General features: G+C 40.2%; 1 protein-coding gene across 1 annotated transcript; it reads right to left on the bottom strand.

The window, feature by feature from the left end:
* Positions 1-18,004: 18,004 nt before the first annotated feature.
* LOC133423304 (inositol monophosphatase 1-like) lies at positions 18,005-23,769 on the bottom strand. The gene is made up of 9 exons (XM_061713489.1): positions 23,597-23,769; positions 22,895-22,999; positions 22,624-22,763; positions 22,429-22,533; positions 20,737-20,782; positions 20,525-20,633; positions 20,300-20,408; positions 18,464-18,615; positions 18,005-18,357 (listed from the first exon to the last, which is right to left on the bottom strand). Exons 2-9 carry the CDS (start codon positions 22,955-22,957, stop codon positions 18,230-18,232), a joined length of 852 nt encoding a protein of 283 aa, XP_061569473.1. The 5' UTR covers positions 22,958-22,999; positions 23,597-23,769; the 3' UTR covers positions 18,005-18,229.
* Positions 23,770-24,148: the final 379 nt, after the last annotated feature.

Below are 24,148 nucleotides of genomic sequence, written 5' to 3'. Positions count from 1 at the left end.
GCATTTAAATGCGAACACAACTGCGTCTGGAGTGATCGGATCTGACCTTCCTGTTCTTTATGCAAATATAAATGCAGAACATCTTCACTTGCAAACACTAAATGTGTTCTCCTTAATCCCAGAAGCAGCAGCTGAAAATAACCAAGGATAACTCAGCGAAAGAAAAAGAACCAACACAAACTTTTTCTTTTTTCAAAACTACACTACAGTAAGAATCAGACAAAAAGCTACACAGAGCTGTTGCATACAAGCCTGGTTTAAAGGGGGTCAAAAGTGGTTCTCGAGTCCAAATTGGCAAGTAAAGATAGTTTGTATAACCGGCATGTCCAATAAATGGTGGCAGGGCTATCTATCATTCTGTTATCATCTGTCTGAACTGGAAAAAGAAGTGTGATGATGACAGGAACATCGTTACGAACCTGAACTGGTGCATCTTCTCATCCCCCATTTGATGTTGATGATTATGAGTCTAAAAACGGCAGAGAGGCCCCACAAATGGGCCACACCAGAGTTGACTGACAGTTACCAAGATCAACCTCATTATTTTTCACTTGAATGCAGTTGCTGCATTCACACTGACCCAAGAAAACCGCACTTGTGCACACAGTTCCAGTGCCAGATTGAAAACACCCTGAAATCATGATCCACATGAACCAAATAGAGTACACGTTGGGCCTTTAAGCCCTGTGATATGAAAGTACAAATATGCAATTACTTGACTGTGCTTTTGTAAAATGATAACCATTCAGAGATGATCATTGTAGATTTTATCCAACTTTTCTCAAATAGAATTAAGAGAACAGAAACACAAAGCTTAAATAGGTAACAACAATTAAATCAGGATATGTAGTGTTGTTATTCGTTTTTTAGATTGGTGATATTGATTTCTCTGTAAATAAAAGGTTAGAAAAACTTAAGATTAAAAAAACTCAAATAAAAATGCATCAAAGGGAGTTATTTCCCCTCAACAGAACACTCAAAATGCCTCATTTGCTTTTGGTACTTATCTACAAAAACAGAAGCACATTTACATAATGTCTGGTACTGCCTAGTTTCACAGGCCTCAGCTCGGGTTGGACCGACTGGCAATTAACAGAGGCATCACTATGGTTACCGACAGTATCATCGTGATATCTTTGATGGCATATGTAGATAATGATATGTTAAATAACCAGTGCTGGTTTCTCGTGCTCGAAAGGCATGTGCACATTGTGAGGGGTGAATGGGTGAATGTATGGGAACATTAGCCTTGTTAAAAGAGTAAATGATATTTTATGGTTACCGGTGTTCTGCATAAGCATATCAACCTGCTGCCTGGATGTTGCGACAATACCCGACAACCACCACTTATTTTTAAACTCAAAGACGAAAGGGATGTTGGAGGAAGGGAAGGTTATAAAACTACTGACTGACTCTCCCGGGCTGCCTCTGGCTCTCAGATCCAAACCAATTAAGCTCTTTGGAAGTTTGAAAGACATCTACTTTCTTTTTAAAAAATTGAAAAAACTCTCAATTTCCTGAAACGGCAGCACACACCTTTTTCTTTGTTCATGCAGTGCTGGGCACCATCGCTGGCGAATATTACTTAAAAAGCGAGGGAAATTGCATTTGTTTCCAGAAAAAATGCATTTTACCGCTGCACAAAGACCCTAGAAGACCCTGAAGCACCGTTGGAAACCCTTGAAACGTCCAAAGATATTCATTTTAATCAGAATTTGTCACCTGATTAGGGAAATTCTTTCATTTCCAGGTATTTGTTCACAATAACGACAAAAGATTTAACCTGGCAAAGCAAAAAGGTGAAGCTGCAACAATTTGCATGGTTATTTGTCAAATTACCTGCTAACAAGAACTCGCACTACAGCAGCTCAATCCATTTGTCACCCATCCAGGGTGTCATCTGTTAATTGCCAACACCTACACAAACACCAGGCAGGGCTATTGATTCGCCGTTCCCACATGTCAAACATCCTTAGCGATGCGAAGAAGTTGGTAGTGAAAGACCACCCAATCAGAGGGCGGCATCCCGCCGGAGGAAGTGAATTTACTGGGACTAGTGTGGGACGCTGCACCTACTGCTGTGCTGGACCAGAAGACAAACCTCCCTGGGTGTTTAACAAGTGCAGACAGGTGACTCGTGTGCGGCGAGGGCACAGACGAAAAGTACAGCATCGGCAGATGTAATTAAATGTCTGGTTTTAAAAAGAATAGATTAAGAGTGTGTTTAATAGATCAATAATGATGGACAGATAAGACAAAGACGATTAATCCAAGTGCTTAGAAAGTAAAGCACTTAGGCAAGCAATTAATATATCAAGGAAAGCCTGCAAGGACAAAAAAATCTGTTGAAATAAGTGTAAGAACCGCTTCAATGGCTATTACTTAGGATTATCATCATTGATTTCTGCTATATCTGTGAGGGCCTGTGATGTTAAAATCCCTATCGATTCTCAACCTTTTAGCAGCTTTTGATAGACATCCCTCATGCGTCGCTTCTCATCAAACATGGGTTTAGATTTCATTACAGTGGCCCTATTGTTCTTCCTTCATTTCCTCAAGGAGGGTTTTGTGAATTATCGATCTGCTCCAGAGAGGAAACATAGGTTCACCATATGCTTTGATGAAATACGTCTGAAATTTTCTACCGGAGTAATAGTGCATCCAGAACAACTGGGACTGGGAGCCCCCCCAAGTCAATATGGCTGCCGGCCAGGACAAGCTAATTTCTTTGGCTTTGATTCAGGATGCTTTGCATAACACGGCTCACAAAAGGGAAAAAAAAAGGGCGGGAGGGGGGAAAATAAGCACTGATAGAGGCGGGAATAAAAGCAGCTAAGCTTACTGTATATAATAATCCCTGCAAATCACCAAGAGGCTGCTGAACTGTACTCTAACTTACTGGATGAATTATTGCTGTCATGCAGTTGAAGTAACCACAGGGCTCAATTACCTAATGATGACGGCTAATGGTAACAAGCACAAATTAAAGGTTTCCTGCCTTTTCCATTTTCATCGTGGCGGTTGTTTACTGTGGTTTTATGTCGGACCCACGGGATCTGCAGGCTCAATCTCATGTAGCCGGCTTTGTTTCTGGCTCTATTGAACCTGGACTCTCGGTGGATATCTGGGAGCTTTTCCTGCTTGAGATGGTCTAGTTTTTTTTCCTGTGTTCAATTTCATTGCACTTACGGACATGCTTTTAGACGTTAACTGGAAGAAATTGGGAAATCAAGCAGCTTTTCTATCTTGGACTATTGCTTTATTGCTCTCTTAAACTCCCAGGCCTGCCGATTGTAGTGTAGTAGTATATAACACACATTTCACACTCAATCATTGCATTATAATCTGCTATATCGAATTTAAAGGGAACTCATGATGGAGGGAAAAAAATAAAAACAACACTTTTCTCTGTGCTTTGGAGCATCTGTTGGGGTGTATGTGAAGTGACTCCGAACCCAAAATGAAGGTAAATCGCATTTTGTGAATGATTCACGTGTTCTGGGTAACGTTACATCACAAACGCAGCTCAGAGTGGAAATATCTCGCCTCGCCTTTTTTCATCTGCTCGCAACTTTAACTTCAAATCACGATGTACTTCAAAAGTCAAAATCCTTTTGCTCTTTGCATTGCTGAGAACAACAAATTTCCATCTTCACTCATACAGTTGATTTGTCGGAATAATTGATTACTTTTGGGAAGCCTCATCCAGCTCTTGTGGTCTCCTGTCCCCCGACCATTGGCAGAGTAACTTCAGACTCCCGCTCTGGTACTCTCCTCCATGGCACCATTCTGCCTCCATTAAGGATTTAGAGTCAATTCAGATCACTCAAATGTTCAGACTCTGATCTAGCAAGTCCTTTGGAGCTGTCTATCCTACAAACAAACAAAGAAATCCTGCCAAAAGTTCATAGATAATGTATAGTCTCTTTTACATTGGTACCCGTGTTTAACACCTGAATCCTGTCGTCTATCCTTTTTACATTAACTGACACTGGGTCGGGTGTCGAGCTGGCCCCGGTATCAACTCACCTCTGATGGTTGACTTGATTGCGGGTCAGGGGTAGAGGCTGATTCCTGATGTAGCAAGAACGAAGTTCATTTCAGCCAGGGCATGTCGTACTTGAGGAAAAAGTCAACTGCAGAACTCCTGAAAGTCCTCAGACGCCCATCCCACCGCAGCACCCACGTGTAGCTCTTGCAGGATGTCACGATTGGTTTTGTTGAGGACCCAAACGCAGGACAGTAGGAGGCAGGAGTTCACTAAAAAGCAGGATTTATTAAGCAAAACCAAAAACGCTGCTGAGCAGGATAAAAAAAGTAGGATCAAAAACTAAACAAATGGAAACACGGAGGGAGCAAACAGTACGGACCAGCAGGGAGCAGGGGAAAGACAAGACTAGATATACACAGGGGATAACGAGACACAGGTGCAGACAATCAGGGCTGATTAGAAACAGGAGGGACAGAACTGAAACTCAAAACAAAGGGAAATGTCAAACCCTGACACAGGATTAAAGATCAGAAAAATAAGCAACAGTCATATGAATGCTGAAAACCCTGGTGTGGAGAAATCATGTGGTTTTATAACCCATCATGAAAAGAATATGGATCAGTTTGACTCAGGGGAGCTGAAAACATTGCAAAAGTCAAGATGTGTCAGGACTGGGAGAGAATAATAATTCTCTGACCTGTCCCATATTAGTAACTCAGAGACAAACACCATAAAATATCAAGTTGTACATAAAAGTGATTGTGTGTACAGTAGATACAGTGCGGTCCATGACATTTAAATGGCTCTACGTAATGATCCGCCAGGTGCTGCTGTGATTTGTGTCGCTTTCTGTTCCTAAACATTGGTCACATTTCGAGAGCGGCCCTGTCAGGTTGATGCCGTTCATGGAGATTCTTCACAGGAAAAAAGAGAGGAGGCAGATATGTTCATGCCTGAAACAAGCCACAGCTCTGAACAAGTCCAAAACAACCCTCAGCAGAGAACTTCATACAAAACAAGTCCAAGGTTGCTTATAATTGTCAATGTAGCCAATGTAGCACATGTACAGCAACAGCACGGTGACAATGGCAAAATGACAGATGATGAGTTGATGAAGGAGTTGGAGAATAACATGTTTGAAGTGGAGGAGGAGGAAGATTTGTCGATACTATTTGAGACTGCCGAGGACATGGAAAAAAGAGCTGCTGCACAAACATCTACACTAGTGGAAAAGCGTGGCTGACATCTGCGTTTCCACATTAGCCACACCCACCATACATCTCTGACCAATCACACAACAGTTCTCGCACACCACATGAGAAAAGTTCTGCACAGATGTGTCGAGAGCAAGCTCCCAGAACCCCTAAACCAGAACTGGGAGAACACATTTCTCTGCTCTTGTGGGGTATGTATCAGCCTTCGGCCCCGTTTACACGGAGCAAAAACTGAGGCGTTTTCATGCGTTTTGGCCGTTCGTTTACACGAAAACGCAGCTCAAAGCCCCCAAAAACGATCATTTCTGAAAACTCCGGCCAAAGTGGAGATTTTCAAAAACTCAGTTTTCACATTTGCGTCTAAACAGAGGAAAACGGAGGAAAACGGAATAAAACAGAGGAAAAAGGAGGGAAACGGAGATTTAGGCTTCAGAACGTCACATATGCACCAGAAACTCACCAGCGTCATGTGTGCGACCTGTGTTTACAATTAGTTTGGCCACCGTCAATATTTTCTTGTATTTTACCTGTTTTATATTCTAAAGTCACACTTAAAAGTAACTCCACTTCTCTGTCACTCCAAACGAAAGACTCTCGTTCCGTCTTGGAAATCAGCCTTAACTGGAAGTTACATGTGTCATTTGTTGATGTTTTTTCCAGGATTCTGATTGGCTGGCATGACGTTAACAGCGTTTTCATGCGGGTTCGTGTAAACGAGGATATTTTTGAAAACGTAGACACACACACACACCACACACACACACACACACACACACACACACACACACACACACACACACACACACACACACACACAGTCACTTAGTCACATGCATATACACACACACACACACACGCATGATCATATACATACACACACACACACATAGACATACACACTGGCTTGTTCACCTGCATGCTGGCTCTCTAGTTTTTCGGTTTAGGTAGCGGTAGCGATAGCTTAGCTCAGACTGCGATCAGATCTCAAGATTTAGGTCGATTGCTGTTATTGTTTTGGTTGGCTCCGTGCCGGTTTCGTGCTTTGTTTGTGTTTTTTTTTTTTTGTTGCAGATTTCCAGTGCTTGACGTGTGTCTCCGTGTGTTCCTGCTTCCTGGATTGGCAGTGGATGTCGTCACCCCGTCCCCCCCCCCCCCCCCCAAAAAAAAAAAAAAAAACACTGGGAAAAAAAAAAAAAAAAAAAAAAAAGAAAACGTAGAGGGGAAAATATCCGTTTTTGTAAATACCCTGCTACGTGTAGCCTAAACGTGGCCTTAATGCAAACAGAACTCACTCGGGGTGGCAGGTTGTTGGTGGGATTTGTTGATAACAAGACGAGGATGTCCGGTAGCTCCTCTTCCTCAGAGCCGTGGTTGCCATAAATCGGCATATTACAAAACTGCAATCTGCAGCCGGCTATTGGAATAACAACAAACAAAACTCGGGTCATTAACAAATTGAAGAGCCTCAGAAAGAAGTTATTTTCGGTCAACGAACAAAACAGCAAAATAATTGCCCCCCACTTAACACTGGTAATATGACATTTGGGCATTAATATTTCCCCCAGGCTGTCAGAGCTCTTTAATCTTAATTATACTCCTCTGCTAAAAAAGATAGAACACGATTTTAAACGCTAGACTAATCTTTCACTGTTGATCATTGGCCCAATTTCTGCAATTAAAATGAAAATACTAGCTCAAAGTCACTTTTTTTAAAACACTCCCAACAGACAATTGGTTTAACTAAATTAACTCACTCAATTGTACATAAAATTGCAGTGGAAAAATAAAATCTCCATATCAACTTTACAAAAAGAAAAAAGCATTAGGCAGTCTAGACACTCCCAGCTTTCATCATTATTACTTAGCACATGAACTATAATATCCTGTGAAATGGAGTTCAAATGAAAATCTAACTCCTGGATAGAAATGAGACAAAGCTGATGCAAAAATACTTCCATTCTTACCCATTTCAATCAAGAAAATGGATAACTGTAAAAATATCACAATTAAATCGACTCTAACAGCCTGCTGGGAAGTAAATAAAATGACAAAATCCTTATAAACACCATGTAAACATTCCCCAATTTGGCATTATCCTGATAATCAACTACACAATCTTCTTCCCTTCATGTCAGCTAAACCTGCAGCACTTGTTCCATAATAACCAGTACTGGCTGGCGGGGGGTTTCCTCCCCTCCCTCCTCTGGTCCTCCGTGGAGCTGCTGCTGGCCGGGGTTCGGGTTTCTTCCTTGTCGACTTCTGTTCTCTCGGGTGGCGTGGTTGTGCCGTCCCTCCTCCACTCTAGTTGCAGTTCAGGTAAAGTCTTGTTTTTTCACCTTGCACACACAGATTTACACAGACATACACACCTGCTCACTCACCTACATGCTCACTCCACAGTTTTGAGGGATAGATAATCGCAGTAGCCTAGTCCTGATTTAGTTTCAGAGACCTGGAATGGTTGCTGTTTGTGTCTCTGCCTGTTTCCGTTTCTGTTTTTTTGTTTTCTCTCTTGCAGATTCCAAAGGCTTGTATGCCCGTTCTGTTGCAGAAAATGATTCATTTGATTTTGCTTTATTTTTAGTTTAGTTTAGTTTAGTTTATTTGCACATGAAAATATACAACCGTTTTAAAAGTACAGACAAACAGTATGTAGAAAAAAAAGGAAATAAAAAAAAGAAATACAATATAACAGAAAATGTGCGGGAGTAACCAAAAAAACCCATAAGGGCTTGTCGAGTGGTCCACCTATAACGAAACAAACAATATCTACAGAAATATGTAAAACATAGTACAACTAAGGAAAATAAGCTACCTGTAAATTACTAGAAAACAAAACAGGAATTTGATGAGGATGTGTCAAGCCGTTTGTCAATACCAAGTTTGGACTTGTGTACTTAAAAGTTCATACTTGGCAAGTAGGACTAAAGAGAATGTTCTTTAGAGGACAAGAGGATGCGGTTTGGTCTTTCTGTAATTGGAAAAGCAGCGTATTTGTGCTCTTGATGGTATCACAGCTCAGCTAACAGGCTACATAGTCAAAAATGTCTACATTTTGAATGAGCAAGAATGAATGCTTTGAACATTAATACATTTCAAAATGGACCATAGAGTCCTCTGGAAAACGTAATTATAACAGTTCATATGTCCTTTTTAATTTGTTTTATGCTTCCAACCATGAAATAGATGAAATTCACTGGAGGTGAAAAGAAAAAGATAACTGAAATAACTTCTGAGGAAATGTTAAATAGACTATATCTTGATAACTTGAATACAAATGTGTACTTAGGAGAAATATATTCTTGCATAAAAACATCTTAAAACTACATTCTGTACCACAAAAGTAATGTTGTAACTTTTTGTTTGACTCCTTCCTCCTCCGCTTACTTCTAGTCGTTGACGAAAAATGCATTCTGGGATCAATTACTGTGTCAAGTCTCAGAGATGTGTCCAAGTTACAAGACTTGGACTCGAGTGGTTTATTTGACAACTTCAGAACTAAGCTTCGTAGTGCGTAGGATTCATACTAAAAGGGTACGTGCGCTCAAAAGCCCAAAATGGCGTGCGCACAAAGAAATATAAAAGATTTATAAAACCGTGTACACGCACACCTGCACGCAATGTTCACTTTATAAATCACAGTCCAGCTGGAAGGTTGCGCAGGTGAATTCGCCTCATATCCCGCCCTCTACACGCCCACTTTCTACCATGAATGGGCAATGCAAAGTACATGGTGATTGTATTTGCATATAAATGAGCCTGCTGAGCATGCGTAGCGGCTTCCTGCAGCCTGTTTCTGCTGTACGTCAGGATGAATGAGATGTGTCGAGCCAGGCAACCGTGCCACTAAATTTCACGGAGACTGAGATCGAGATGTTGTGGATGAGGTGGAGGCCAGGAAAACCACATTATTTGGTGGTCACAGTAAAAGTAGAAAAAGTATATAAATAGTATGAAATAAAGCGAGTGAGTGGCAGCACGTCGTTGCTGCCCGTGAGTGCCACGGACAGATGGTGCAGAAAAAAAAAGAAGTGGTGTGATTTGAAGGTGGAGGCCAAGAGGTACGGAGCCCTAAAGGGACATGGATTTCTTTTATATATATAATGAGTTTTACGTGCGCGCTTGAAACCTTTAAGGCTGATTTATGGTTCCGCGTTACACCAACGCAGAGCCTAGGGCGTAGGTGCGCCCCGCTGCGTACCCTACGCCGTAGGCTCTGCGTCGTTTTAACGCGGAACCATAATTTAGGCTTAGGTACAGGTTTCACGCGTGCGTTAAACTCATTATATATATAAAGAAATCTGAGTCCCTTTAGGGGCTCCGTAAAGTGGCCCGGCACTCATTTGTTCTGTCCTCAGTCACTCTACGGTTGGAAGCGGTGGGTGAAGAGGAGGTTCCCGGCGTGTCCTGGCACTGCGGCTGCAGCAGCAGCAGCACCAGAGTCCTGACTGACGCTGTGCTTCAAACACAGAGGGACACGATCAGCGCTATTATATTATAAGTCTGATATGTGATGACATTAAGAGTATGACATGAATCTGGCTTCATTTCACCACCTCACCAGCCTCCCCATATCTTCAGACTGTTCGTGCGCGAGGGTCAGGGTTGGCGTAGGTATACACACATTTTTCGGTTCGTTTTTTCTTTTTAAATCCCAACCTTTGCGTAGAAGGTGGCTTGCGCATCTTTCAAGCCCTGTTTTGTGCGCACGCAAGCTTTATAAATGAGACCCCTGGGCTTTTACACCAATGACTTGTGACTTCACTTAGACTGACTCTGTTGACTTGAAAACACTTGATATTTTACCAAAACCCCATATTGTTTAAAAAAATATTAACAAATCAATGAATTTCCCTCATCACAACTTAACAATTGCAGACTGTTTCTCTCTCAGGTACTTGTGAGTGCGTGAGCTTTCAGCAGCCAAACAAAATAATCCAGAGACAGATTTTGTTCTTTCTAACAAAAACAGGATGTCGCAAATATATGTAACATGAAGTGAAATACAATGAGCAAAGCGCGCGGGTCGAGGATCACAGACGGAGATGGAACAACGTTAGAAGTTGCAGAAAACAACGATAGATTCTGCTCTCATGCTGTGCTGAGCTAAGGGACTTTAACTAACTTTAGCTCATCACCAAATGTTCTCCAGGTTGGTTTATAACGCTGTTTGGCTTTAATGCGTCTCCCATATGTGTCATGTTGGACTTTAGTACCTCAATCGCATCCAAGATGAATATGCAGCCTGTTTGCTCAGGATTCAGAAAGAGAGTTAAGCTTGTACTTTTTCACTGAAGCATTTGTACCAAAGCATGTATAGATATTTAATAGGACGATGAGGAATTTATGTCAAATTGTGAAGAAAAACAACATTATATGTCTCTTTTTAATTCATGTAAACAGAATGCTGTCATATTCAACTCAATAATACGTTAACTCCCAAAATGATATTGTTGCAAACAGTCAGTCAGTGAGTCATTGCCAAAGATTACTTTCTCATCTTTTGTAAAATGAAATGAAAAGCTATTTTGGATCACTTTACCTTGAGCGCTGAATTATTCTGCCTTACAAAATAAAGCTTGAAAGAAGCAGCACTTTGATTTTGACAGTTTTAACACAATTTTTTTTTCCTACTTACACATCGTCCGCACATGTTGTCATTGTCATATAACAGTAACTTTCTGGACAGATGGTAAGCTCATGCATCAGTCACTTTTCCTGTATCGTCGTCTTTTTTTTTTTACACCTTTACCTTTTCCTGAGCTACCTTGACAAAGCTCTTCCTTGATTGGGACAAAAAAATAGGCATAATATAGCAAACGTTTATGGCATTATGACTGATTGTTATGATTACGCGTAGGAAGGCGGCTACTCCAGAGGTGCGAAGACAGACAGTCCTGTACATGGACTGTCTGAAGATGTGATACGGCATTTCAGCTCGGTATAGTTTAGATGCACTCAATTTTTATACACCATTAGGCATCTTAAATCATAGAAAGTGGATATATTTGTATTTCTGTCTGTCGTTGTGGTGGAGTAAACTTTTCCATTAGAAAAAGTTAGAAAAAGTTTGGTTTTATTCTTTTTTATTATTATTATTGTTCATGCAAAAGCAGCACAATAAAATATTCAGGAAACAATTTTGCAGAAACCTTAACTATACTGTTTGTATACTTTTGGTCCCATCAGGAAATCAAACCTCATCAAATTGGGTTTTATCTCGGTACAAACTGTGCCTTCTCAAGACAATAGTGGTAGCCTTAGTTAGTTTTGTCTGTAGGACTTTTAAGGACATTTTTTTTTCCTTCAGAGAAAGATCCCTTTATACATAAAGGGAAGATTTGAATGTAACATCTTGAAAAGGTAATGGGCTCAGGCTCTGTGCAGATGGCACCGCGGTGAACCATGTTGCCTGGAAGTGGGAGGCTTCTGGTCCCATTTCCTTCAAGTCTGCCTGGGCCTTTGTCTCATTTCAAAATCCTGTCTGCAGACTTTTGTGTTGCTTTTTATTTTTTGACGTATATTGAACCTGCCTTTGACAGGTCCTTTTGGTCAGACTCATTTTCATTCTCAGTGCTCTTTACTCGCATCACTGACTGATTGTATTTCTCTGCTGGTGCTATTTTCCTGAAAAACTTGTGACATTTCATAAAATGTAGATACAGAAATAAGTTCATACCTTGGTTTTGACCCAAATATGTCACAAATTTTGACGTGTAAGACAACTTAGAACACTAAATGTGAAAAGATGGAGTTTCTGTCCACTAACAGGGGCTCTTTTATCAAGGTATATGGCTGTTTTTTTTAGCCTGGACAGTCACACTAATTTCTTTTCTACGACACAAAGACTTTGTCTGGTTCCTCTGGACTCGGCTTTAATTTCAAGGTGAGCTAAAAACATGTGACTTAAATAAAAGAGTGACACTGAAACCTCAAATAATGGAAACCAAAGCAGCAAATGAAAATGATGGTATGTCTGGAAAGGCTGTGAACAATAATGATATTGTGTCAATTGGAGTGCTATTGGAGAGTTCCTGTTCACAGCCTTATATGCAGTCACAAGTCATGTATTTTCTGAATGTCATCATTTTCTCCTCCAAACTTTAGCTGAACCTGTCTTGCTACTGAATTGGCACCACCTACCACTTATCTTGATGACTCAACCTCTTAATAATCACATACTGTGTAGCAGCAGTGGATGGAAACAATACTATTCTCACTTAGTCAGTTTTCAGAAAGTTTGCCTGAAGTTCATGATATATTAAGGGTTGGAAGTGCAGCAAATATTTATGCTAAGCTTGTTTACTGCTCACTGAGCAGATCTCTCCAGATGAGCACTGGATCTGATCTCACCCTTTAACAGTTTTAAATAGTCATGATTATCTCCGTTTAAGTATGCACCTCTTCTAATCAAAACGCTTTAAATCTTTATCATATAATTTGCATCACACAAACAGCCAGAAAGCGGTGAGATGCACAGATGAGGTCCGTATATTTCATCCTGCTCGTCTCTGTTGGACAGGTATATACTGTACATCCAGAGCAGATGTAGACAAATGTGGTTTGAACTAAATCCTGGTATGTGTGCCGCTGAAGATGTAAAATCCCCCCCGGGGCTGTGATGTAGGCCGCCAGAATTTCCTCTGGGAGATTTAGGTTTAACTCCAGTGAGCAGCAGTTGTTTTTATATTTCAACACGCCTCTGATGTAATTGTTCTAGTCTTTTACAAATCATCGGTCTGACTATTTTCTTTACCTTTGTTCTCACTCATTATTTGTTTTAAGTCTAAGCGCTAAAAAGGCCAAAGCAAAGCTGCTTGGTTAAGAGACATTCATTCGGTTTTGAAATAAATACAGACTAGAAGATCATCCTTATATGGTGACAACATGAGAGAGACAGCAGGGAGTTAAAGGAGACCAATTATTATCTTTTACAGAAGGGTTAGCACAATTTCCTGAGGTGTTAATGAAGTGCCCGTGACATGTTTTGGTCAAAATAAAACAGCTTTTTTTTCAACCATGTCTTTGTAATTGTGATCAGAGCAGCTGGTGTTAGGGGGCGGAGTCAGCCACTCAGCTTTACTCCACCTCCCGCTATTAAGGAGGGTCCTTTTTTTAATCAGTGTTACAGCTAAAGATGGAAAAGCTGGATGATATTACTCCGATCTGGGTCTGTGATGTCACAGTTCCCAACAAATCTGCATGGCTCACTGAATGCATATCGTTGGACGAAGGCGTCTTCAAACAAAATGACAGAGTTGTGTTGTTTTTTAAGAAGTTTGCCTTGGTTTTCACAACAGAATAAAAGTACAGAAAATGTGTTTTCTTTTTCCAAATATGCTCTGCCAAGACCTTAGCCCCTGGCGTAGGTCGGCGAGTCGTAGGTTGTGTGACTACAGGTCCCAGTTGGACCTCATCTGGAACGGTCCTGAAAATATCCACACTTAGCTCCTGGCTTTTTCAGCTCACCCACTCATGAAGAGCTGGGCGGTTACAGACGTACTTATGCGATGATAATTCTAATTTCAAATGTTGTTTCAGTGATGACATCACAAATGATCACTGCGTTTAGCACAAGCCGCCTGCTGATCAGTTACAGTAAGACATTATAGCCTATACCATCAATCGAAAGACAACACCCCTAATTTTAAATAAATGTTTTGCTTTATATCATTTTACCTGACGTGGTACAACAAAATCCTTCCCCCATGTAGCTGTAACGAATGTGAAATCTAGCTACTGAGAACAAAAATATTTCTGAACCAGGCTGTAAATATATTTATTTTGCTGCAAAGTTGAACATTTTATCGTAGAGGCGAGTGGAAATTCACTCCCTCCAGTGGTCAGTCGAGGAACTGCAACCAAACGAACTTCCACATTGGCCTCAAACTGAAAGGTCTCTTGACATGTCCAAGTTTCACATTTGTGGAAATATTATCTACATGTGCTCAGAGCCGGATTAAATAAATGGACCACACTAGGCAGACTGTGATTTTTGGGCACCCCTCCATCGATGTTATTTATGAATTGAAATCTTAAACTTACCAAAGTTACTAATAAAAGTGAATTCACATTTTACATAGCATAGTCATAGTCAAGTTGGTTCTTTGTATTCCAAAATAAGTCATGTGTTGTATATTAAACAGTCTATCAGACTATTTTTTGATTTTTATTATTTATATGTTATTACACCGCTCTATTAAATAATAATAATAATGAATTTAACTTGTAACGCACTTTCCATTCAATGAATCTCAAAGTGCTACACTTAGACCATTATTCATTCATACACATTCTCACTGGTGGTGATAAGCTACATTTGTAGCCACAGCTGCCCTGGGGCAGACTGACAGAAGCGTGGCTGCCATTCCGCGCCAAACGGCCCCTCCGACCACCACCAACATTCATACACATTCAAACACATTCACACGGGGCAAGGTGGGTAAGGTGTCTTGCCCAAGGACACTACGACAACAACTGGGATGGAGCGGGATTCGAACCGCCGACCTTCCGATCTTTGGACGACCCGCTCTACCACCTGAGCTCAGCTACTGCCGCCCCGAAATGCTATTAAATTATCCTTATCGATTGCGAGTATCATTGTTATGGTATTAGTACCAGTAAATCACCAATAGGTGTCAGCATTGCTATGTAAACAGAGTAAAATAAGATAAATGTTTTAAGCTATTGCATTTTGCAGAAAATCTTAATTAAATGTGTTGATTAAATTGAATAGTTAAATAAGAAGTCAAATCTACAAAGACCAATAAAAATTGCAGTAAGAAAAAGTGTGCTGTAGTATGTATGTCTGTATGTGTATGCGTATGTATGCGTATATATATGTATGTATACTAAATATAGTAATAATGCACATATATATATATGCCTTAGGTTTTTACCGGCATGGTATCAACCATTAATATGTGTGCAGACAAAATTTTTTTTTTTTTTTTTTTTTTTGTCCCTCTGTCTGGGCCCCTCTCCTGTCAATCGGGCCCTAGGCACATGCCTAGTTTGCCTTTGCGTTAATCCGGCTCTGCATGTGCTCCATTATGTTTAAAAATCTTGTGACTTCTTTTAACTTCTTTTAATCTTCTAATTAAACATGTAAAATGTATGTTTGTCTTTAAGGGATAATCTCACAATATGCATCTGACACGTTTATAAAACCACTATCATGGTTCTTTTATCTTGTCGCACTAAAGATACGATTATTGACTAATACGCTGTTTTTACAGGAGCTCATTATGCATTATGCCTGCACTCCAGTTTCAGAGTTTATAGACATTGATAAGTTACTATAAAGCCCAATAATGTCTTTTTAACTGCTTACAGCAACGACAGATACATTATTCCTAATGTGCTGCATGTCAGTGACATAAGTGTTAGCATCCAATTCAAGCTAAAATATCATCAACAGTTTATTGAGTATTATTTTTATTACTATAATTACGTGATATTAATGAACACAGTCTAGAGTTGAGTTACGACTGTTTTATTACGTCTTATTATGGCCTCAGAAAATTAAATGGGTCAGATTTACATCAGGTATAATATATAAATTCATTCTTGAGTAAATATGCTAAATTGACTTTTTATGAACTTCTGTGGCTCTCTGACCTCTGTGGCATTTACTTTATTGTCCTACAAGGCAAATTCCAACCATCCGGTACTCGGGGCAAATTCGAGCAAATGTTAAGTTATACTATATTTGCAACTATTATCTGCTCCGTCCAAAAGCAACAAAAAGGGGCCTCATAGATGCTAAAATGTCAGAGAAAATAACGTTTTGCTACATAAATCTTTCTTCTTTTTTTTTTTTTTAAATATCCAGCAAGTCCTCAGACGTCTCCTCGGGCACCACACCAGTGGCAGATGTGTAGGGGCATAATTACACAGGGAATCTAGCGGTTATTTATGTTTCAAAGGCAGCGGTGTAAACATGATCATAAGCCCGTCACCCCCTCAACCAGCCTCCTGCTGTTATTGTTGTTGCTGCTGTTGCTCCAGTTGTTTGTCTCGTCGCTCCGTTCGCCACTGCATCTGCTTCACGCGTTCGGCTTGCACTTACACCTTTTGCCATTTGCGGCCTAAGCCGGCTGCTCATTTACAGATCAGAAAAAGTATGGCGGAGAAGATATTAGAGATGACCTCATATCTTTGGGTATTGTTGGATTAGGTGTTGTTCTCATCAGAGGGGATAGAGAGTGCGTTCGTTAAGACAATAAGAAAGTACTGCAACACACCAAAGCTACAGGGCAGTTTAAAATAATTATGAGAACTGCTACAAGTGCAGGAGGAGCTGCTTCACGTCCGACTGCTGATGCATCATTGACCTCTAGTGGTGAAGCATGGTGAAGTCTGAGCATGATGAAGTCTGGGCACGGGAAAGATGCTGCCCTACCTCTCCCAGGTGATTTTAAGTGGGAATTATTTACAGCGGCAAGAAGAAGTATGCAAACTCCTTGGATTTAACTGCTTTTTAAATTATCATAAATAGTATTTTTCTCTGCACTTTTTTTTTTTTTTACAATTACAAGGATATGAACTCTTTCATTTCTGATGAACATATTTACCTTGTCATTGATCTGTCAGGGCAAAAAATAAACTAATTGAACATTTTAACTCAATCATGAGCAACAAGCAGTTAATCATGATATTGACTTGAGCTTAAACATTTACAGGATGTCTGGTGTGATTGATGCCTGGGGTCTGTGGTCCATCGTACGCGGTGGTGAGTCTTCTTCCTGAACAATCTAACATTTGTTTCATCAGGCTATGCAGCTTTTTTCCATTGTGGATCGCTCAGGTGCTTTTTGCTAATCTTGAGGTCCAGCAAGGGTTTGTGTGTGTGCGTTTTCTCTGTGGTGTCCTGCTCATGGACATCCTGCCTGATCGCCGACTCGTGCGTGGCAGACGCACGAACAGAGGTGTTTATCAGTTCCGGTGATGTTTTTCAAGCCTTTAGATGTTCTTCATGGATTTAACTTTATCTTACTGAGGATTCTGCATTGTGTCTTTGGCGTTACCTCGGCCGTGTGCCAGGAAGGATAGAACCATCTCTAATTGTTTGTCCAACTGTGGACAGATGGGTGACTAAACACTTTGAGGGTATACAGCCAAGAACGCTTGACCTGAATGTGGCCGGAACGGGAAACAAAGTCACCTCAAAGTGTTTCTGATGCCACGCATGGTTCACATCTGCTCGTGCTCCTTGTGAACTGACTTCAAATGTTTGAGGTTTTTCCATTAAAATGACCTCTAAACCACACTTGTGGTTTAGAGACTTTGAACGTTTAAGTTGCATTTAATAAAAACATGTGAAATAATAACTGTTTGTGTTTCAAAAGCCTCGGCACACTTTTCCTCTTACTGGGACTGAGATAGAAGATCACATTGCATTTTATGTCGAGTTATTGCATTAAAACCTGTTAATTGTAAAGCGTTAACATACTTTTCTTCTCAGTGACTGCATCGCTGCCATATATCAATGGATCCTAGTCACCATTGATGGGAAGCAGAATTTAATTTCTGTCTCATAATTACACATTAGCATCAGGAACAGGAGCCCAAATAGCATCAGCTTCATGCTGGGCTGCTATCATGTCTCTGCTGTGAAGGTGGGGTGGAAACCTAATCATCAACCAGGTGTAGATGTGAAGCTGAATAAAACACATATTACACAAAGGGAAACATGATAAGGGCTGGGGAAAAAAATGAGCAAGTATGAAAATTATATTGAAACCCAAAACTGTTAAGTGCAAATTAACAAGTGCCTCCCTCTTCAATCACAGACGGATCACGAGGGGCAATCAAATTTATTACATCGTTCAACTGATGACGACATTATAATTAATGAGCAAAATGAACACCCAATGAAACACATGGGACATTATGATTTAGATAATAAAAGGGTGATTACAGCATAGTAACATTAATTGGATGGCATTTTTCTTTTAAAAAAAGGCTTTTTTATGTTCATGGTTTGCAGCTATGTGGTTGTCATTCAGCGTAGAGAGTCTTCTCATTTCTTTGGCGGCGGCGCATCGTCCCTCGCCGATGGGAATATTTCAATTTCCTTGATGATCCGTTTAGCAATAATCTCGTTGTTTGCCGACACCATCCTTCGGGACATCAAATCGAAGGGTCCGCCTGAATCGTCAAACAGAGGCGTTATTAAGAGGGTTGCGCTTCCACTCACTGTCCTCAGAAACAAACCCAGAGAATTGTATAAACTTGTCAATCAGCACAAACACACCATTCACATCTAGCAGCAGGCCTCCTGCTTCCTGGACGATGACTGCTCCGGCAGCGATGTCCCAGCAGTGGATCCCGATCTCAAAGAAGGCCTCCACCGCCCCGGTGGCCACCAGACACATGTTAGTGGCGGCTGTTCCCGACCCACGCAGCCTGGCAGACCGGACGGAGGTAAAAATAACACAAAGGACAATCAGCAATCATTGAAGAGGAAGAAAAGCTAAGAAAATGTATTTCAGGCTGATCCACAACAAAAGCAGTGATTACTTTCCCCCTTTTTTTTCCCCATTATGACCTTCAATTATTGTATGCAAGGAAATGGTCTTTTTTTTGCCTATTTTTGTTCTTTAAAACTTTATTTTGACTATTTTCAACTTATGACTTGTGAAGTAGCTGTGCTAGTTTATTATCATATTAAAACTGAAATCCATAGATTTCATTAATTTCTAAATTAAATACATGACCTACATTTTAAACTCACAAAATTGTAAAAATTCTGAAGTAACCTTACGTCAAAGGTTACGATTTTAATTAACTGCAACTTTGTGCTGTTGATTAAGATTAAAGCTTTTGTTTTGTTCACCTTGTTAGTTTTAAGCTACTTTTTTAATTTGTTTTATTTATTAAATTTAGCATTTATTATGTAGAAAAACAATGGCATCCTTCTAGGAATCAACATGCAGCTGAGGAACTACATGGCTTCTGTATTTAAGATATTTTGATAGATTGGGATGTGAAACCTCTTGTTCCTCGTATTGTTTTCTGGGGACGGCTGGGACACGCCCACCTGATGTCAGTCTTTCAGCCTGGCTGACTTAAATAAATACTATGTTACATTCATAGGATGTATCGATCTGACTAAAAATCGAAGTGTCGCTTCAAAAGCGACACCGGAAACAGCTTTCTGCTACCAGTAACCCGGGCTGGAGAAGGGCTGAGGGCAAATATTTGACACAACAGCTCCCAATTCAAATGTTATTTCAGCAAATCACTGTCTGAACCCAGTGGTCAGTCGAAGAACTGGAATGTTCCCTCCTTCCTGGACGATCTCAACACAAATTAGTTTGATTTTGAAACTTTATATCACATAACTGCCTTTGTGAGATAAATTGGGGAAAGACAAGAAATTTACTGTAAGCAAAGCTATGGGGATTAGTTTAAAAGTACATCACTGCATTAGCTGGTGGATTTTAATTAAGTGGATGTTAATTAAGTGGACAAGATTGAAAAATAATTAAACTAAACCAAACTTATTTCAGTTGTAAAGTCATTAAGTAGACTTCTGTTTTGAACCGGCATTATACAAAGAATGTGAATTGAACTGAATTAAATCAGCATTCGCCTGTAAAATGTCTTGAATTCGAGGTCTATATAGAGAGAAAATGTTAAATCACCCTCAAATATTTGAGCAACTGATTTTGGTTGAGTTTCATCACTGGCTATTTCAACAGCTAACTGCCACTTGTTACAGCTCTTTGTATTTCTGTGCACTAAAGTGATGCAAGTATTGCAGAATCGCATCACTGCAATCACATAAATGCAAATTAGAAAAAGAAGAACACTTAGTGTTCATAAATCCAACCAAAAAAGCCAGTGTCAGTCAAGGGAGGTAACTGGTAATTAATTAACTGATAACTTAATCACTTTGTCAGACCAAAGTAAAACGTGGCTCGGTGTGATTTCAGGCGTACCGCGTCGTAAACTGTATGTGCTGTTTTGCTAAATTTATAGATTTTAATCCATAAACTGAGTAAGGCAGCAGGGGTAGTATCACACTGCATTTTGGCTTTGAAATCCATCACGCTGTGGAGATAATAATGCGAGCGCACCAACTTACCCATGGACTGGGATGCAGAGAATCTTTTGCATGGTGGAGAAAATCTTTTGCACTTTTTCTGGGCTCCTATCAGTTCCATGCTCCGAAATGATAATAGACTTGTTGATATCTACAAAGACAGCATGCCAAAGGGTGCACTGTTACTGGTTTTCATTCAGAATGCAGAATAAAAGCTGTTGACTCGTGCCGACTACAGATAAGTGCAGGATAGGGTAAATAGTGTACCTTTCACATCAGACACCTGAATTTGTTCGTCATTGCAGAAAGCTCCCTTTCCCCTCCTGGCCTTATACATTTTATCTTCCAGGCAGCTGTACACCACACCGAACTCCAACTATAAACAGATGTCATATATTAAGGTGTCGCATGCAGCAGTACGTTTGGAGAAACTCCTTTTCATGAAATGTAATTTCTTTTTCATGCATAAATTCCCATACCTGTTTATTGACCGCAAAGGCAATCGACACAGCCACAAATGGGAATCTGGAAGTAAACAGTCACATGTACTTTAGAATAATCTTTTTACAAGGACATACAAATACTCAGATATCTAATTGGCTCATTGGCAGCTTTATGCCGCTGTTGTCCCCAGGTCCCATCAGATGCAGAAGTGATGTGGGCTGGTTGCCCCATCAGAGTATTTCAGAAGCAGAGCATTTCTGAACGCTGCCTGTTTGCCTGGGTAAGATTACAAGTTTACCCAAAAGTTTCGAGATCACATGAGAATGCAATAATCTGACAGTTCTCATCTCATCCTGGCAAAAATGTGCTTTTCAAGTCTAGATGTAACCTTTCCTCAAACGGCTGATATCTCTCCTGAAACCCTCTGCGTTGGTTACCCAGGAAGTAACCTATACCTGAACATCCCATTGACATGCTAGTCAAGGTCAAGTTATGGTGTTTTATTTTAAAAATCAACCAAAGTCATTTCAGTAAAAGACCTTTTTAACTTTTTTCCTTATTTCCACCTGCCTGATGAAAGTCATAACATTCCCGTGTTCAACACAAGAAAAAACAATTTGTTTTTTTATCAAAAGGACTTGTTTGGTTCTAATGACGTTAATGTTGCTAACACCAACTTATTGTTGCCAAAGGAGGGAAAATATTTTTTGATATGTCAACGCTTGTAGCTTTAACTGTTTCCCTACAAAGTCAAACAACTGAAATAAGTAAAAGTCTTGTTACTGGTGTTGTGACAGGCAGTGCTGGATGCCAGCTCAGCGTTCTATGTTTTCTATTTAGTTAGCTTAGCAGAGCTAAGCTAACTGTCTTCAAACCAACTTTACTGCACACATTAAGAACATTATATGCATCTCAAAATTGTAAAGTATTCATTTTTACATGATGCTAAAATGAAGCTGGATTAGACATTTCAGCATTTGAAATGACCCTTATCCTAACAAAGCTAATGATATTCATAAATGTAGCTTTAATATTATCTATGTCGCTCTGCTAAGGAAAAATTGTACTATAATTTAAAGTTATGGTGTGACTTTGTGGTGAAACAATACATATTTTATTTATTTTTACATAATTTTGAAGCTATCTTAACAGGGGTGATGAAGATTGGTGATCATGGCAGGATCTCTCCCACGTGATTCCTAGCAAACTAAAAGAAAGTTGACCTGTTCCACCGCAGTATTCATTTAACACACCTACAACTGTGCATGGGTGAAACTTCACACGAGTTTCAGCAGGACTTAAAACAGCTTTAAAAACACAAAAAGCAGAATGGTCATAAACTTTATTTAGCTGGGACCATAATTTAACGAGTTCCCATAGGAATTCATCCCAAATTGATTCAAGAGATGCAAAAGTGTTTTTTTCTGTTTTCTAATTGTTTGCAAGTACATATAAATCTGGAGATTATTAAGTGTCGGAACAATGATCCCTGGGAGAATTGGACAATTCATCCTGTTCCCATGATAGCCTATACCAAAATAAATCTGGGGCATATTTGACTCTGGGAACATAGAAATAGTTGTGAGGTAAATGCTTTAAAACTCAAAGACTATTTGAGCCAAAAGTGCAGGAGAACTATAACTACTATTTACAACTAACTCATAAACTACTCATTAAAAAGAACCCCCCACAGTATACAAACTAGTGCTTCAGTCGAACTGTCTTACCCGTGTACAAAGTTTGTGGTACCGTCCACTGGGTCAATGATCCAAGTGGGCTTATCTGTCAGGATGCACGCCTCTCCCTTTGCAACCGACTCCTCCCCAATGAAGCTGCAGGAGAGAAAAGGCGATGGATCACTGAGGACCATCAAGTCCTGACAGGTCATAGTGAAAGCGTGTGCGCCTGCCTGCGCGCCTCACCAGTGTGTGCCCTCTCCGAATTCCTGTTTCAGAGAGCCAATGATGATCTTCTCCACCCTTTCATCAGTCTTGGTGACCAGGTCCACAGTCGAGCTCTTCGTCATAATCTTTATTTCACTCTCGCCAGCTTTCCGAATTTCCTGACCAAATGAAACATCATTAAGTAAAAGGTGACTTTGACTAACTTAATATTTTGAACATCACAAAGTATATCATTCGTATTAAAATTGCATGTCTAACGCCTAAGAAGAAGTAGATAATCAAGCCGTACCTCTCCTGCTTTTCTGGCCACTGCAACAGCAAAGTCGTACGCCTTTTGCCACGGGTCTGCCATTATGTCTTTTATGGGGTGCAGTGGGTGTAAGTTAAATCAAACCTGTGAAATTGAAGCAGTGACTCATAAACAATTCATTAGTCATTAATAAGACATGAAGTTCAAATATATGTAAAGCAAATATGTCTGTTAAAGCGTTACAACAGCATTACTCCAAAGCTGAGTGATTAGACCCCACTATTACTGCAGCACGTGTTGCGTAACGTTTCCTCCACAGGAATTTGGCAGTCCTGCACTGATCTAAATCATTCCCACATGATATGATGCTGCATGTTTTGTTGAGATCCGTCATTGTTTCTCAGTAAGAAGTAAGAGAGAGAACAGATTTGTCTAATTCTCATTGTAGCTTTGAACGGCACTCCCTGTTCCATCCGTAGCTTGTAAATGACCTCCACAAGGAAAACGAGGATCTTATATCAGTTAGAGTCTCGTTAAATTTGAAAAACAGGAAAGTGGTCGTTAACATATTAAGTTTGGTTTAAATCCACCCAAAGTTAAACTGATTTCCGCCACAAGCGTGTCAGTCTGCAGAGGGAGTTACTGCAGAACATACCTGACACACTAAGTCATTCCTTCACATCACACACATCGTTTGCAGTTTTTCTGCTATCAGAGTGTCAGAGCAAATGCTTTACCTACCTTGTGGAGTGGTGCTTCTCTCAGATGGCCTCCGAGTTCTGGTGTGGCTTCTCTAAAGAGGCAAAACCTGAAATTGACTCACCGAACAGATGAGGCAACTTAAAAAGCTGGCACAAACAAAGTAGGAAAAGTACAAGTACCGCCCTCCGCAGCCTTCTTCTCGACAATCAGAAGAGAAAAAAAATCCAGCAGTCTGCCTTCACAAAAGCACATCTGCAACAGCACATGTCCCCTTTTATTTAAAGTAAGAACACCTAAGGTTGAGCAAGTGGAAATTTTTTTTTTTTATTCTTGTGGGTTTGCCACAGGAAGACACACCCTGCTCCATACAGCTGGCATGAAGGCTTAATACTGAATACATTCCCGAGCATTTATCAGCACAGGTTTCAGGAGGTGAAAACGCTATTTTCTTTCTTTTTATTAAGAAATTAAAAGGTCTTCTCCAGTTTTAAACATGAGGATGTTGGTTTTTATATTTCCTGTCAGTTTTGCAGCTATTGAGCTTCAATTTTCTTTCTGCTGGGGAATAGTTTGCGAGGTGCCCTGTTGAGT

Source organism: Cololabis saira, chromosome 22 (genome assembly GCF_033807715.1).
Source record: "Cololabis saira isolate AMF1-May2022 chromosome 22, fColSai1.1, whole genome shotgun sequence".
In the NCBI taxonomy this organism is placed as follows: Eukaryota; Metazoa; Chordata; class Actinopteri; order Beloniformes; family Belonidae; genus Cololabis; species Cololabis saira.
Note: the sequence above shows the minus strand (reverse complement) of the source record. Positions and strands in the feature narration are given on the sequence as shown.